This window comes from Dasypus novemcinctus, chromosome 23 (assembly GCF_030445035.2).
Source record: "Dasypus novemcinctus isolate mDasNov1 chromosome 23, mDasNov1.1.hap2, whole genome shotgun sequence".
In the NCBI taxonomy this organism is placed as follows: Eukaryota; Metazoa; Chordata; class Mammalia; order Cingulata; family Dasypodidae; genus Dasypus; species Dasypus novemcinctus.
In genome coordinates this window covers 13,026,416-13,044,507 of record NC_080695.1, presented here as the reverse complement: position 1 = coordinate 13,044,507, position 18,092 = coordinate 13,026,416, and the positions used below count along the sequence as shown (strand labels likewise).

Here is an 18,092-nt window from a genome sequence, read left to right as displayed (position 1 = left end):
AGTTCTGGTTCTGGAGAGAGCAGCACAACCCTTATGCATAAACTGGGAGCATGTATGTCTGAGGGACTTGCTGTCCCAGAACAGGCCCTGCAGATGGAAGGCTGTTCACAAGCTCTCCTACAGAGGCTGTGGGGAGCAGCCATGTCGTGCCACCAGCAGCAAGGCATTGGTGCTGCAGGGCATATCACCCTGCCCAGGCCCTGAGGAAACTCTTTCCTGGGGGAGAGGGGACATCTTTATCTCTGTAAATGGGGTAATTCCTGGGCCCCAGGGACATGCCCAAGACAAGAAGCACATGAAGAAAGAATCTAGAATGTCCCTATATGTTGGCCTGGAGCTCTTCTCTAAACTCGCTGTAATGGGAAAGCCCTGAAGGAGGGCACTCCCACAGGCCAATCTGCAAAGACCAGGAAGGTATGATCTTTTTTCTTCCTTTTTTAAAAATTTGGTTAGCTCCTGGCATTCAAGGAAATTTCTGACATAACACCAGCTAGATATAAGCTCAAGAAACAGTCACCATAGAGTCTAAATTCCAGCAATAACACATTAAAATATCAAAATGTCAGGATTTCAACAAAATAATATAGAACTTATAAAGAAATAGAAACGATGGCCCAGGCAAAGGAGAAAATTAAAGAATTAGAAACCATCAAGGAGGATAGAATGAACTTTTAAAAATATGGTCCTAAAGATGCTCAAAGAGCTAAAGGAAAACACGGACAAAGAACTAAAGGAAATCAGGAAAATGACAGATAAGGATAAAAATAGTATCAATAGGGAAGAGGACTTGGCCCAGTGGTTAGGGCATCCATCTACCACATGCGGTTCAAACCCCACGCCTCCTTGACCTGTGTGGGGCTGGCCCATGTGCAGTGCTGATGCGCGCCAAGGAGTGCCCTGCCACGCAGGGGTGTCCCCCGCGTAGGGGAGCCCCACGCACAAGGAGTGCGCCCCGTAAGGAGAGCTGCCCAGCGCAAAAGAAAGTGCAGCCTGCCCAGGAATGGCGCCACACACACGGAGAGCTGACACAACAAGATGACACAACAAAAAGAGACACAGATTCCCGTGCTGCTGACAACAACAGAAGTGAACAAGAAAGAACACACAGCAAATAGACACAGAGAACACACAACTGGGCCAGGGAGGGGGGGAGGGAGAGAAATAAATTAAAAAAAAAAAAAAAGAGAGAGCGCATCAACAGAGAAACAGAAATTATGAAAAGGAACCAGAGCTGAAGACCAGTTACAAAAATATTAAATTCCCTAAAGGGGTTCAGTAGCAGACTGGAGCTGGCAGAATAAAGACAGGATGACTGAAAGCATCCTGTCTGAGGAATGGAGAGAAGAATGAAGACCAGGGATCCAAGTCTGAGGACCTGGTGGGATGCCATGCAGCACACCAACGCACCAATTGAGGAGTCCAAGGAAGAGAAGAAGCAATGGTTGAAAATGTCCCCAATTTAACAACAGACATGCCAGATGCTCAATGAACTCTGAACAGGATAATTCCAGAGATACTGATACCATGCCATGTCATAACCAGCTGCTGAATGTCAAGGATAAAGAGAGGATTCTGAAAGCCAGAAGAGAGAAGCGACGTGTCACATACAAGGAGCCTCAATAAGATTAAGTGCTGATTTCTCACTGGAAACTATGGAGGCAAAAAGTGGGAAGATATATTTAAAGTACTGAAAGCAAAGAACCGCCAACCAAGAATCCTGTATCTGACAAACCTGTTTTTCAAAAATGAGGGCAAGATTAGACATTCCCAGATAAATAAAAGCTGAAGGAGTTTGTTGCCACAAGACTAGCCCTAAAGAGATGCTAAAGAGAGTTCTGCAGGTTGACAAGAAAGGAATCTAGACAACAGAGTGAAGCCACATGAAGACCTAAGGATCTATGGTAAGGGAAATGACAGGGGTAAATATAAACACCAGTTCTAATATATTTTTAGTTTACAACTCTACTTTTTACCTCCTACAGGATCTAAAAGACAAATGCATAAAATGTAATGAGAAATCAGTGGTTTGGGACACATAATATATAAACATGTAATCTGTGAGAAGAACCATATAATGGTGTGGAGTGGCAGAGGTATAGAAACACAGCTTGTGTTTATTATTAAAGTTAAACTGGTATCTAAGCAAACAAGTTTGTTACAGATTAAGGATGTTAGCCCCATAGTAACCACAGAGAAAATACGCAAGCTCACAGAGACAGAAACTGGAGCAGAGGTTGCCAGGTGCAAGAGGGCAGAAGGATGGGGAATTAATGCATAAAGGTATAGGATTTCCATTTGGGGATATGGGAAAGTTTTAGTAATGGAAGGTGGTGAGGACACAACAGTGTGAATATGAGCAATCCCACTGAATGGTCTGCTTGGGAGTGGTTGAGATGGGAGAGTTTATGCTGTATATATATTAAAAAAAAAAAAAAAGAATGAGCAACTAAAGAGAATTAAATAACAGTACGTGATCCTGACAGAATCTAATACTGGAGGAGAAAAGGTCCAAAAGGACATTTTGGGGACACATGAAAAATTTGAAATATAGACTGTAAGCTTTCTATCAATGTTAAATTTCTTGAACTTGATAACTGCACTCAAGGTGATTATGTAAGTGAATACGCTTGATTTTAGGAAATCTATTTGGCAGTTTTAAGTAGTCAAGAAATATGATGTGTACAACATATACTCAAGTGTTCAGAAAATGGATGGATAAAGTAGACAGATGTCAGATAGATGGATGGACAGAAGGACAGACTGGTGGCAGAAAAAAGGATGTGGTAAATGTAGCAAAATGTTAAAACTGGTGTTTCTGGTTATCTGGTGAGACAGGAATATGTTGAAGTTCTCTATAAGGAGTTTGCATTACTTTTGTAACTGTCCTATAAGTTTGAAAATATTTCAAAATGAAAGTTAAAAAAAAAACAAAAAACACTAATATATCTGACAGAAAACTCTGCCAATCTGCCCCATCTCAGTAAACATCACCATTTTCCTAGTGGATCAAACCAAAAACGAAGTTCATTCCTCAGTTTTGCCTCCAGACTCCTACATCCAATCCATCACCAAGTTTTGGTTTTATTTTCAAACTACATGCAAAATCAAACTACCTTTCACTGGTTATCCTGCTATCATCCTAGTCCAAGCAAGCAACCTATCCCTGTTTCTACCCTGATTGGCCAAGGGGAGTCTTCTAAAACATAAATCAAATCTTGATACTCCACTGCCTAAAACCACACTCCCTGGTTCCTACCTGACTAATATTTTTTACTTGTCTACCTCTCCCACTAGAACAGATGCTACCCCAGGGCTGGGACTCTGTCCAGTTCTCTAGTGTGTCCCTAGAACCTAGAGCTGGGCACACAGCACATGTTCAACAAATACTTGCTTAATGAGTAGAAGAAAAAAAGAGACTATTTTTCAAGTCCTAAATGAGGTCCCCCCACATTAAAGTTGGACAAGTCATTTTCTTCAAAGCAGTTCCATCATATAATTCCAATTTAACAATCTAAGAAGAGTGCACTTAGAGTTAATCTGTAATTTCGAGATTTTATTGGGCTTTAAATTTATGATTTCATTACTCTGCATATTAAAGCTATTCAAAGACAATTAACTTGGAAAAATAATATTTTATTCTTTAAGTAAGCAAAACTGATTCAGTTTGAAAGCTGTATCTTTTAACTGGTGAATATAATAGCTTTTATTCCAAAGACAGGAAATGTGAATTATTCCAAAACTCAGTTTAAAATACATTCATTTCGATCTCCATAGGAACATTACAGGTCAGTGCTATCAGAAAGGAATATAATGCAAGCACATATGTAATTTTAAAATTTTCTAGTAGTCCTATAAAAAACACAGAGATGTAAAAAGAAACAGGCAAATGTACCCTTCATATAAATATATTTAACCCAGTATATCCAAAATACTATTATTGGGGAGCAGATGTAGCTCAGTAGTTTGAGCACCCGCTTCCCAAGTACAAAGTCCCAGGTTCTAAAAAAACAAAAACAAAACAAAACAAAATATGATTTCAACATGTAATCAATATTTTACATTCTTTTCTTGAACTGTCTTCAAAGCCTAATATGTATTTTAAACTTTAGAGACTGGCCACATTTTAAGCGCTCAACAGTCACATGTGGCTGGTGGCCCCTGCACTGAACAATACAGTTAGAGACAGCAATATGGTCCCCAGGCAGCACGCTCTCGCACCTACATTTCAGAGCCACCCTCCCCTGAAATCAACCCCGGCCCCCAAGAACACCATCTCTCCTGACAGATTCATCCTGTGCTCCAGCTGCACGTCTGCATCTTGGTGCCCCAAGCAGTGATGTCTCTTAACGGCAGGATGAGGAGAGAGAAGGTAGCAGGAGGTAGGGGAGCAGGGCCAGGGGAGCCACCAGCCTCAGGACACTGCATGGAGTACAGGAGGGCACAGGGAAGGCAGGAAGGGCAAGGTCACGAGCAACTGGAGCAGCTACCAGCAGACAGGGCTGTGGTATTAATCAGCCACAGAGGTGCTGATGCAAAGCACCAGAAATCTGCTGGCTTTTATGAAGGGTAGTTATTTGGGGTAAAAGCTTATAGTTACAAGGCCCTAATGAGTCAAGGTTGCTTTCTCACCCAGTCAGCTGCCATGGGTTGAAGCAAGATGCAGGGCCTGGTCTCCCTCCCTTCCTTCTCCCTCCTAGTGCTCCGTGGGCCCAGCTTCTTCCCATCTCAGCTGTAGGTTGGCGTGAGGCTCATCTCTCTTCCCAAGGCCACAGGATCAAAGTTCTCTTCTTTTCTGTGTCATGACAAAGTTCTCCCTTCTGGCATCTATGGAGCTCTCTCCTCCCGTGTATCTTCTGTGTGTCTTCTTGAGTGAGTGCCCATTTATATCAGCCCACTAAGGGGTCAGGGACAATCTGAGTTACACACACCCTACTGACGGGGTTGAATCAAAGCCCTAATCTTAACAGAATCTAATCAAAGACATCCCAGCTGAATCTAATACAATCAAAGGGCATCACACCCAGAGGAACAGACCAGTTTACAAACATAATCCTTCTTCTTTGGAATTCATAAGTAACATGAAACTGCTACAGCTGGGTCCTCAGGGCCTCCCCAAGTCACCTACTCTTCATGAGAAACAAAGAAAGCAAAGCCCAGAGAAATCTGCTATACATCAAGGAAGGAGACTCCCTTCCCATTCTAATTTAGCCACTACACATTTCTTTCAGAAATTCATTCACTGCTTTATTGGATGAACATACTAAAGGAAATCAGTACACTATATACAAGAAATATTGTCATCCTATACTTTGGAGTCTGACTGAGAAAACTGTTGACTCTAAAGGAAGATGAAGACAGAGCCAAGGACTTACTATCAAATTGCACTCTTCTCCATTACCTCAGCTTGCAGTCTGGTCTCCAAAGAGGTTTGATTTCCTGCCATCAATCAATCCTTCCCAACAGAAGCCAACTTGCTTCTCCTAATGCCACACTGTATCCCACCCACAGCTCCATGCTCCACCCAGCTGGGTTTTCAGTCCTTCCCCATACATGCCACGCTCCACCGCACCTCTCTGCCTTGCTCCATTGCTCCTGCTACCCTTTCCTACCTAGAGAAAGTCTACCCAGTCATTCATCAACACCCAGCTCAAACACCACTTCCTTTGTGACACCTTCCCCAGTTATCCTAGTCAGAATTTCCAGGCTTCTATACTCATTACCAATCTTTATTTGATAACTATGATCGATTACTTTAAACCAGGGATTCTTAACCTTTTTTGTTCCACAGACCCCTTTGACATTCAGGTGAAAACCACAGACCCCTTACTAAGTCCACACTACACTGTGTATTATTTAATAAATATATCACACCCACACTAACACGTCCCCATAAGAATGTTTTTTTGAATTTCAATTCAAGCTCACAGATCCCTTGTTAGGAATCCCTGCTTCAAATAATTAACAATAAAAATAACTACCATTCACTGGGCACTTATTATGTGCTCCATAATTGATATTCATCATCCTATTTAATGTTCAGGACAGCCCTACAGGGTTGGCAGCAGCTTCCCCATTTTACAGATGTCTAAACTGAGGCGTAAAGAGATTAATTTTCCAAGGTGATAAGTAAAGGCAGAATGAACTTCTGAAGGCCAGCCGGATAAAGCAGGGACGGGGCTTACCCCCTCTGTATTCTCTGGAGTACTCGGCACAGTTCTTTCCACTCAGTAGGTGCTCTAGAAGTTCTTGTTGAATGAGTGATCCTTAACCAGAAAACAATCCCACTGCCTTTATCTTCACATGAGAGCACTGTGCCCCTCCTATCGTGACAAGTCACCCATGACACCCTGAAGCCACCTCTCAAATTATAAACACTATTGCCATCCAAACTCACTCAGAAGAGCTTTCATTTACTTTCATAAAAACTCCAAGCTTAAGTGCTTTCTTAAAAAAACAGGTTGGTAATTCCATCTTAAAGGAATTACCTAAGTCAGTGCACAAATATTCTCTCCTTTCTTCTTGAAAGATGTTATCACTGAGCATGAGCACTCTGTGAGGTAAGGCCTCAAAAGGGCCAATGTTTCCTCAGTAGCTCCTGACCTACTAGCAAAATGTGCAGACAGTCGATCCTTTGACTGTGGCTGCCCCCGCCTACTACATTAGGCCTCTGGCTACTGCCCTCCCTGTCCTTTGGACCCTACCCAGGAGCTCATCAGTGTGGCCTATTTCTGGGAGGGTCTGGGGCATGTCAGCAGGAAGCAGGGCCTTGTGTCAAAGTGGGGCTTCCCTGCAGTCCTGCCTGGGCAACCCTCTTGGGCTCACTGGGCTAAGGTAATCCTGTCATGACCCCAGGCCTCGCTGCTGGAGAGCCTACTCCCTGTGGAGTGTACTAGGCCCAGGAGACAAATGTGACCTCTCACTACTATGCAAACTGTAGGGTCCCCTAGTTAATGAATGGCCTTTAGTTTGTATGAGATCAGCCATTCTAAGCATGGACCAACAGGTTCCCAAAGGGCGCACTTGCCTCCTGCTGGCATAGGTAACATTTGATACAGTACCTTAGATAAATAGTAGGTATACAAATAATCAATGATTGCTTGTAAAATTTTATTGTTGATCAATATACCATAGGGTGATGCACTTAAATTAAAAATAACTATAAGCTCTGGACTCTGCCAATAAACTTTGAGTGACTTTTCCAGATGGTTGACTTTCAAGAGTAAACATTCCATTGATATGACTAGGAGATCCACATAAAAAATGTGTTTCTAGAAGACATATTTATTCATCCTGCAGAGCTATAAGCATAATCTCTACCTCAAAGTATGAAAGTCAAGTTAGGTAAGTTAATATGCTTTGAATATTTAGAATAATTATTTGGATAATATGCATCTAAGTATAAGAGCTAAAAACAGTGAGGGAAAATTTTGATAAAAAGAATGTTTTGAGTTAACAAATAACTATGTATTTATTACAGTTACATAAAAATGATATCTGTACGACAAAGTTGCAAAGAATAATCTAGAATCTGGTTTCTACTGAGTCATTTATGGTAATGGTAAAGAAATTATTTGCATATTTTGCTACATTTTAGTATTCTGTTATATTATAAAGTAAGTTACATTACTACTTCAAAACAAGTAGGCACTTTTATCAAAAAGTAAATTAAAATAGCACTACAACTAAACAAGTCTCCTGAACTCACTCAGGAAAAAAGACATTAAATTGGGCTAAGAAAGTCTTTTACCATTCCAGAAAAAAAAATCAATATTGTCTAAATAAAACTTTCAGGAATGGGTGAAGAGGAATAGGAAAATGCCAAAATATATGACACTTCAATCAACGTGGAAACAGGTGACAACCATTCAAGAAGATGCTAAGCCCTGCAGTGTTTCTCTGTTACATTCACAATAAACGCTATTTCAACTGCTATTTTTAAACAATATTAGCAGTTTAAAGACCCTACATAAGGCAGGCACATTAAACATCTCGGAAATTCTGACAATAGACTTGTCTCATCATGTAAAAATTAATCTTTTTGTATTTTCCTCTCTCAAATGCTATGTTAACACAGGAATCATCTAGCACAACGGTCATGGAGAGTCAGCTATTCAATAAAACTATCAGAAAGAGCATTGAGGGCTCCTTCCTCTTAGTTCTCATGCCTCCATTTAATACTAAATACAGGCTAAATGGCAACCATCAGTTCAGCTATCTGCCTGTTTGTTCCCTCTAACTGGGACACACAGAACACAGTGACCACGATTTGCCTTTGTATCCCTAGGGTGCAGTATAACTGTATGACTACAATAAACACCCTCCATGATGGAATATGGGAATGAAACAGAAAAACAGATTTAATTCCAGGGGAGCAGATGTAGCTCAGTGGTTGAGCACCTGCCTCATATATATGAGGTCCTGGGATCAATCCCTGGTACCTCCTTTTAAAAAAACATTTAATTCCAATTTTCCTTAAGCTGGCTGGCTGGAGTAGAGACGGAAGTTTTTTCTTCTCACTGCTGAAATCACTTCTCCTTTTAAAGCCTACAAATGATTGGACGAGACTTCTCTTACTGTTCAAGGCAGTCTTTTCGGTTGATTGAATATGTAATCAGCCATAGGTGTAATCAACTTACTGATGATTTAAGTCCATGAAATGCCCTCACAATAATAATCAGGCCAATGCTTGCTTGAACAACTGGTCACCATAGCCTGGCTAAGTTGCCACATGAACTCAACCATCACAGCATTCATATTTCTAGGGTTCATCAAACTCCAAGAAACAGAGTAGCTAAAATCCAAACTAGTAAATGGGGAAAACTGAAAATCAAGAATCAAAAAGAAGGCCAGAAAAGAGGAAAATAGAAAAACTGAAACAGCAGAGAAAATACAAAATATTTAGATATAATTCTAAATATGTCAATAATTACAATAAATGTAAATGGTCTACATGTTCCATGCTAAATGGCTAAGACTGCCAGACTAGTAAAATTCTAACAATAAGCTATTTACAACAGAGGTAAACCAAAGAAGAAAAAGCTTGAGAGATAAACCAGGCAAATTCTAACCAAAAAACCCCCAAAAACCAAAAACCCAAAAACAAGTATAACTATATTATTATAATAACAGTCAAAATAGACTTTAACTTTAGTAATGTTTTTAGCTTTAAAGAGAGCCCCTTCATTAAGACAGAAGGTTGAAATCACAGGAAGGTAGACCAACTCTAAATCCGTACTAACACAGGGTCTCAAAATTATGAGGAATAATAAGGAAAATCCATAATTAGATCAAGTGATTTTAACATGCCTCCCTCAATAATTGATAAAAAACTGACTTAACTCCCCACTTCAAAATCAGAGTGTATGCAATCTCATCAACTTGACCCAAAGACCCATACAGAACACTGTATACAACAGCAGAATATATTTTCTTTGCAAGCATCTACAGACATAAAAATGACCAAAAATTAGGCTAGCAAATAAGTCCTGACAAATTTCAAAGAATAAAAATCACAGAAACTTTGTTCTCTGGCATTCACTATAATTAAGCTAGAAAGATAACTTTAAAATGTACATTTTATATGGGAATAATTAAAATACTCTAATAATGATTGAATTGATGAATGTACAACCACTATGTGATTATACTAAATACCAGTGATTGTACACTTTGGATGGACTGTATGCTTTATTAACATGTGTCCAAAAAACTGATGTTTAAAAATATGTATCAAAATTGGTTTTTTAAAATGTAAATTTTCAAAAGAACATGTATTGAAATTTTAGAAGCTAATCTCCCATTTTAAGAAGTTAGAAAATAGCAAAATAAATCTAAAGTAAAGAAGTGGATGTGGCTCCAGTGACTGGGCTTCCACCTACCACATGGGAGATCCCAGGATCAGTTCCTGGTGCCTCATAAAGAAGATGAGCAAGATAGTACACTCATGTGATGGGCAGGTGCGGCAAGCTGATGCAACAAGATGACCCAACAAGAGACACAAGGAAAACATAACAAGAGACACAACAATGCAGGGAGTAGAGGTGGCACAAGTGATTAGGCGCCTCCCTCCCACATCAGAGGTCCCGGGTTCGGTTCCCAGTGCCTCCTAAAAAGAAAAAAAAAAAAAAAAAGATCAGCACACAACAAACAGACACAGCAAATGCAAACAATGAGGGGATGAGGAGAAATAAATAAATAAGTCTTTAAAAATATCTAAAAGTTAAAGGTGGTAAATTTAAAAAGGAGAAATAAAACAATTCAAGAGAGTCAAAAATTGGTTCTTCTAAAAACTGACTGACTAACCAAGAAAAAAGAGAGAAAATAAATAACAATATTAGGAGTGAAAAAAGAGTAGAATTATAGATTCTACAGATATTAAACAGGATAATATGAACAATACTATGTTAATGAATTTGATAATTTGGATGAAATCAACAAATCCCTGAAAACTCCCACTTAGCAGAGAAGACTGAAAAGAGAGCAAAGAATCTTGAATAGTACTCTATAACCATTAAATAAATTAAATTTGTAGTTAAAAATCTTCCACAAAGACAATGGCTTTAAAAGCAAGTTCTATAGTCAAGGAATCTTTCACAGTCAGTCCCAGGTAACAAAGAAGGACCACTAACTTATTTTATGAAGTCAGCATTAACAATGTTTATAAGTAAGGGGATCACAGCTTTTCTTTGGACAAAACCTAAATTTATTGGAACAATGTTGACTGAAAAGAGTCATGACATCCTTTAGCTATTATATATGCATACTTTTTTCTCATAATGGCCCAAAGAGCCATAGCTGTTTCTTTTCTGATAGTGGTTAAGCCGTGAGCCCACAAAGTACACCTCCATCTCCATGTAAATAGCAGTGCTATAGGGAGAACAGCTGCCCACAAAGGATTTACATTACCATGCATGAAGAAGACATTTAGAATTATTTATTAGCGCCAAAATTTTCTAAGTTTCTTGCAAAATCCCCACTGAAAAAAGGAAAAACCCGTTTTGTCACACTGACTGTTAGTATTAAAATGATACTCTATTCTATGAACCATAGTTAGTGGTAATAGTCTGATTATGTTCTTTCATAATCTATAACAACTGTTCCACAACAGTGGAAGGTGCTGGTGGAGGGGTAAGAATGGGAATTATGCATGACTGTTTTGTAAGCTCACAACTTCTCTAATACATTTTGAAAAAAAAAAAAAGATACTCTACTGCAAAATCAGCATAGAAATAGGAAAAAATACCTAGGAAGAACGTTCTTTTGGTAAACTTTTCCAAAAAAGCTTAGCTATACAAAAATCTACTTTGATTAATGGATGAACATGGGTAGAAGTATTTAAAAAACTAACCAGTGAGGCAGATGTGCTCAAGCGATTGGGCTCTTGCCTACCACATGAGAGGTCCCAGGTTCGGTTCCCAGTGCCTCCTGGAGAAGACAAGCAAGACAGCGGGCTGGTGCAATGGGCAGGTGTGGCAAACTGACACAGCGGGATGATGCAACAAAAGAGACACAAAGACAAGGAATGATGAGAGACACAACAAACCAGGGAGCTGAGGTGGCTCAAGTGATTAAGCGACTCTCCCACATGGGAGGCCCTAGGTTCGGTTCTGGGTGCATGCTAAAGAGAAGACAAGCAGACACAGAGAGCACACAACAGATGTACACAGAGAGCAGACAGAGAATTCAAACAATGGAGGTTGGGGGGAAATAAATAAAATAAATCTTTAAAAACAAACAAAAACTAACCAGTTTGGAGAATTGATTGATGGTTAAATAATGGATGTTAGGGTAATAAATCAGTCAAAACTCTGCTCAAATGCCACCTCGAGTCACCTCTCCCAATAATCCTATTCAAGAGGATGCTAACCATTACTGTATTTTCTCCATAGCACTTCCACCACCTGGCATACTGTTTATTGGTTGTTTCTCCTCACTTGAATGTAAACTTCATGAGGATAAGGAGAGTGTTTTATTGATTGTTGCATTCCTAGAACCTAGAACATTTTCTGGCATATAAGTAGGGACACAAAAATTAAAACTTGTTGAATCAATCAATCAATTTCTACTTTATCAAATTAGTTCTACTGAGATTGAAATCATTCTCACAGAAGCTGTAAACATCACAAAAGAAACATGACTTATTTTGAACCAAGGCTGTCAAGCCGCATGAAGCTCTTTCACAAACAACTCCTATACTAGAATACTATTTAAGATTTTGGCACTTAAGTAATTCTTTTGACATACACCAATTGCCAATGTACCTCAGCGTCACATAAAAGAATCACTGACTTAACGCAGTAAGGAAGAAGCCTACCTAGATATACAGGGTATGTATATATCACTGGATTATTGTTCCCAAATACTCTCTGCCCTCCTAGTAAAAGGATTATCTGTGCCCCTTGTCCTGCAACCTGCAGGGCCTCTCTGTGTAAGAATATACTTCCCTGCCCCCAGTGACCTCAGGCTGGGCTGCCTGACTCACTGTGGCCAGTGGAATACAAGGGGAATCCAAGTATGCCACATTGAAGCAGAAGCTTTTAGAGCTTTTGTGTTGTTCTTTACCTTCTGCCACAAGAATAACATATCCCAATTAGGGGGCGCTCTTTTCAGCCTGATTCTGGAGGGAAGATGAATGGAGCCTAGAAAAGAACTGCAACTGACCCACAGACAACGTGCAAGATGAGAACCGAACCTTTGCTGCTATAAACCGCTGGGATTTGCACTGTTTCTATGACGTAATCCAGTGAAAGCTGTCTAATACATCAGGTGTGTCGATTAATATTTCTTTGGAATTTACCACCTCTAGCAAGGAGGATAATACTCAAAATCTTACTTTGGAGTTAAAAAAAAAAACCACAATGTTTTTTAATATTTCTCTCTCTCAATTTTAAAAGCTTTAAATATTATCTAAATTAACTGGGGATTTATTTGGTTTTGTCCTGCTTTCCTGTGCACATCAATAGAAGTTTTGAAGTTCTAAAAACTGAGATGTGAAATAAAGTAAGCAAATCCTAACTAATTTAATTAACATCTTAACACTGTTTTTTGAAATACACCACTTACAAGCTAAAAATGGCCTTTTTTATTTTTAGATCCAGCAGCAAGATGAAATATTCTGCACATGGAAAGGATGCTAATGAGAATTTTTCATGTAGAAATTATTAGTGATAAAAACTTCATAAAGAACAAGCTTTCCAACTATAAATCTCAATAAAAAATATTACCATTCTAGGAAATAGGGCTGTTTATTTCAGGTTAAGAAATTAAATCATTCTTTAAAATATAAATGCTACATTCACTATTTTCAAAAAACTGAGAGGTCACAATTACCCTACAGATGAGGAGATCCTTGGGCTCCCTCACTGAGGAAAAGTGTTTCAAAATGCCTAGCTGTAGTTGAGAACTCAGATTTTCAGGAAGGGCAAACCTAGATCCAAGCTCTGGCCCTGCCATACACTTGCTACACAACATTTTCTGAATCTCTTTGAGCCTTATTTTAATTGTATGTAAAATGTGGACAAATACCTAAACTGAGGGATTTTTTATGATTAAATGTGGTAATGTAAGCAAATAGCCTAGCAAGGGACTGACATATAATAAAACACTATCTAAGCCTCAGCTAAAATATCATTACAAAGGTAATGAATTATTACATTACAAATTTCTTCCACTGGCAGAGGTGAAAGTAGTCCTTCATCCAGCATTTTTATCTGTCAAAAACACTTGCGTATAACCTTTCAAAGGCTTGAACTTAAATTTCTACTAAAAACTTACCAAGTCACAGAACTCAAACACCAGAAGATAGGGAATTGCTTCCACACACTGTCCAACACACTGAAGAATATTTGGATGCTGAAGAATACTGATGAAAATAAAAGTCACAGATTGTTCATGAGGAAGCATGCAAGTAATATTGTTCCAATAACAATCCAAATTTTAACATTCATAATGATTTAAATATGACAAAATGAAAAGTAAAAAAGAAAGTAGGGTTATACTTAACATGTATACTAAGTTATCTATTTAAATAATTCAAAGCCAATCAGACAAACATTTTTACAAATTAAAAAAGACCAACTCCTGCCATACGAATCTTAAATTTGGGTAATTTAAATGTATATATAACATGTTGAAGTAGCATTTAAAAGCCGGCAGTCTATATATACAAATTCAATAAGCACTTCAATCTAGATATTAAATAACTTAGTCTTCCAGGTTATATAGTTCATGTACTATATCCACACATTTCCCACAGCATATGTAATCTCTGTCTGGAAAATACTTTATCCAAGAAAAAAGTAAAGCGATAGAAAAGTATTCAGCAAAGTAGTTTTTGAAAACTCTTTTATTCTGAAATACTCATGAGTTTACAGGAGGTTGCCAAGAGGGCACAGGAGGCCCCATATACCCTCACTCAGTTTCTTCCATTCAACACAATTACAGGACAATAACAAAACTCAGAAGCTGACCTTGGCGCAGCGTGTGTAGTTCTCCTTCATATTAGCAACAATCATCTCAGCAGAGATAGGAACCATTCCATACTTTGGAGATCTCCCCACGTTACCCCTTTAGGGGTGCACACCCCTCCCTCCTCCTGCCGCATTGTCCCTAAACCCTGGCAAGCACCAAACTGTTCTCCATTTCTATCTTTTGTCATTTCAAGAATACGGAAACGGTAAAATTTGTGACTTTTTGAGACTGACTTTTTAACTCAGCAAAATGTTCTTGAGATCCATCCAAGTTGTTGCATTTACCAATAGTTCCTGCCTTGGTATTCCTGAGTAGTATTCAATGGGATAGATGTGCCAGTTAAATGGCACACCCATTGAAGGGTATTTGGAGTTTTCCAATTTTTAGCTATTACAAATAGAGTTGCTCTGAACATTTGTGTACAAGTTTCTATGTGAACCTAAGATTTCATTTCTCTAGGATAAATACCTGGGGGTGTGATTACTGGGTTCAATGTAAGGACATTTAGTTCTTTTAAGAAACAAACTATTTTTCAGAGAGACTGTACCCTTTTATATTCCCACCTATAGTGTTTGAGAGATCCAATTTCTCACATCATCATCATTTGGTGTTGCTGCCATTTTTAATTTTTGTTGTTAGAAGAGACGTGATCTCGTGTTCCTAATTAATTTCATTAATGGCTAGTAATGTTGACCATCTTTTCATATGATTATTTGCAATCCACACATCCTCTTCCATGGAATGTCTCTTAATGTATCTTGCCAGTTTTGTAAACTGGATTGCTTATTTTTTACTGTTGGGTTTTCAGAGTTCTTTAGAATTTTATACATGAAGCCTTTGTCAGATATGCAGCTTGCAAACATTTTCTCCCAATCTGTAGCTTGTCTTTTCATTCTCTTAACAGGTCTTTCACAAAGCAAATTTTTTTTTATTTTGATGAAGTTCAATTTATTTTCTTTTATGGATCATGCTTCTGGTGTCATGTACACAAACTCTTCACCAAGCCCTAGGTCCTGAAGACTTTCTCTTACAAAATAATCTAAAAGTTTTACACAGTTTTACACAGTTTACATTTTAAATTTAAATCTACAATCCATACTGAGTTAATCTGTATATAAGATGAGAGGTTTAGGTCGAGGCTCTTTTTCACTACAAATATCCAATTGCCCAGCACCATTTTTTTGGAAAGGCCATCCTTCCTCCACTGAACAGCTTTGGCACCTTTGTCAAAAATCAGTTGGCAAAGAGCTCATCCAAGCCAAGGGCACATCACTCACGGCAGCCCAGCACCACCATCAGGCCATGGCCCCTAGAGGCGGCAGCACTTCTGTCCCGCCTGGACCAGGCCCTAAAGGCAAGGACAAAGAGGCAGCCTGCAAGGCTCCAAAGGAGCTGGATTTACCTGCAGTTGCCAGGAACTAGGCCCCAAGATGGGAGTGGAGACCTCGTGTGAACTGCCTGTACACCCTCAACTTGCACCACACGATGGCTAGTCTGTTGCTAATTGGAATCGCTGCATAGGGTGTTAGCTTCAGCTGATTTCTGGTCTCTGAGTGGTCAGTGTGGTCACTGTAGTGGGCATCTTCTTGTTCCTGATTACATTAGTGAGGCTGATTAGAGCTGTAGAGATACTGCAATTTGTCTACATGGTTATTCTCTTAGTTGTATTTAGTGTTCAGTTTTCTGTATCCTGTGCTTGTCTAGCCCTGAACTAGGAGCAACAGGGTCAGCTTCTTGAAGTTGCATGGAACAATACAGCAAATGCTCGAAAATGACATCAAGAGCAATTTAACTGCTGTGGGTTCCGGTGACACCTGTCTGGTGGGTTGTGCTAAAAGTGGTCACCCATGCATGCTGAGTTCTCCAACACAGGAGATTATGCTGGAAACATTTTGAGATTTGTTGGCTTTGGCCTTTTCTTCAGTTTACAGAGATCCTGGGTGTTTGGTTGACTTACAGATACAGGAATGAGAAAGATCCTCGCACCAATCCTACAGCACTCCTTTGAGAAAACAAGGACAATCTTTCTTTTTTTAAAAAGATTTATTTATTCCTCCCCCACCCCCACCCCAGTTGTCTGTTCTCTGTGTCTATTTGCTGCGTCTTCTTTATCCGCTTCTGTTGTCAGCAGCACGGGAATCTGTGTCTCTGCTTGTTGTGTCATCTTGTGTCAGCTCTCTGTGTGTGGCGCCATTCTTGGGTAGGCTGCACTTTCTTTCTCACTGGGTGGCTCTCCTTATGGGGAGCACTCCTTGGGTGTGGGGCTCCCCTATGCGAGGGATACCCCTGCGTGGCAGGGCACTCCTTGCACGCAACACCACTGCACATGGCCAACTCCACACGGGTCAAGGAGGCCCGGGGTTTGAACTGTGGACCTCCCATGTGGTGGTAGACGGATGCCCTAACCACTGGGCCAAGTTCGCCGCCCAATCTTTCATATTCTAGCTTGTTCAGTTTCTTTAACTGAATGCTATTTTGTCCATTTAAGGAAAAAGTATGTGAAAAATTACATTATTGATAGAATTATATATTTCTACACGTATGTTTTTCTAAATGTTTTTGTTTTTCCATTACTAAAAAAAAAAAATTTGAAACTTGTGCTCCCCTCTGAAGCTCAGGAGTACTGTAATCTACAGTGCATGCAGTGTCTGGCACTGTCCACTGTGGCCTTTCTTAGCATTTGTATCTGCAGAAAAACTTTGCATGGCACAGTCGTGTTGATCATATCATGAATCTAAATGTACATCTCACTGAAATAACTGTAGCACTGTGCTGTGTAGGTAGTTTCTACTGGGAAAAGAGCTGACGTTTATTAAAGCCAGAACATTATAAGAGGCTCCTATGTTAAGTACAGTACAGAAAACCCAAATTCCAATTTTTTTTTAGGGGGGAGAAGGTGTTTTGTGGTAAAAATTGTTACTATTAAGTGATAATTTAGTTCTAATAGTCTTTTAGGATTATGTTAATGTATTCCAGAAATAGCTAGATCTTTAGGAAAACGTTAGTTTAATTTTTGGACTTTTACAGGTAAGTGTGAAGAAGAAGTGTCTCATGGAAAATTCTATGTATGACATTTACCTTCAGCATTTAAAATTGTATGTAATTTGGGTAATTCAGAAAGAAAATGTATCTATATAATCTTGATTATCATTTTATAATGATATGAAGTCCAAAACACTGCATTTTTAAACAAGTTACTATTAATGTGTTGGCCATCATAGCAAAAAGATTTGTGATTATCTGTAATACCTTTTTCATGAGATTTCTCAGTATTGTAACAGCAATACATCAAATCCAAACATATCTGTATATATACCATAATTTGAAATTGAAATAGTATTGTGGTTCTATATATCATATTTTTTAAAATTAAAGGAAAGGAAAAAAAATCAGTTGGTAATACTCATACAGAGATATCTGTAGGTCCTCTATTCTGTTCCATTGGTCTATGTGTCCATATCGCCACTAATAACAGTCTTGGTTACCATAGCTATTATAAGAAGACTGGAAACTGAGTAGAGTGAAATCAGGTAGACAGATTCTTCCACTTTATTTTTATTTTTCATAATTGTTTTAGCTATTCTAAATCCTTTGCCTGGGAGCAGATGTAGCTCCAGTGATTG

At 39.0% G+C, this 18,092-nt stretch overlaps 1 protein-coding gene and 1 pseudogene across 1 annotated transcript in view; one reads left to right on the top strand and one right to left on the bottom strand.

Moving 5' to 3' along the window:
- The window catches only part of LMTK2 (lemur tyrosine kinase 2), a 141,810-nt gene that overhangs the window by 58,163 nt on the left and 65,555 nt on the right, over positions 1-18,092 (bottom strand). Inside the window, exon 6 of the mRNA XM_004459718.3 lies at positions 13,774-13,861. Coding sequence (XP_004459775.2) covers positions 13,774-13,861 — 88 coding nt within the window. The remainder of the gene's footprint in view (positions 1-13,773; positions 13,862-18,092) is intronic.
- LOC139437460 (tetraspanin-13 pseudogene) lies at positions 15,772-16,477 on the top strand (annotated as a pseudogene).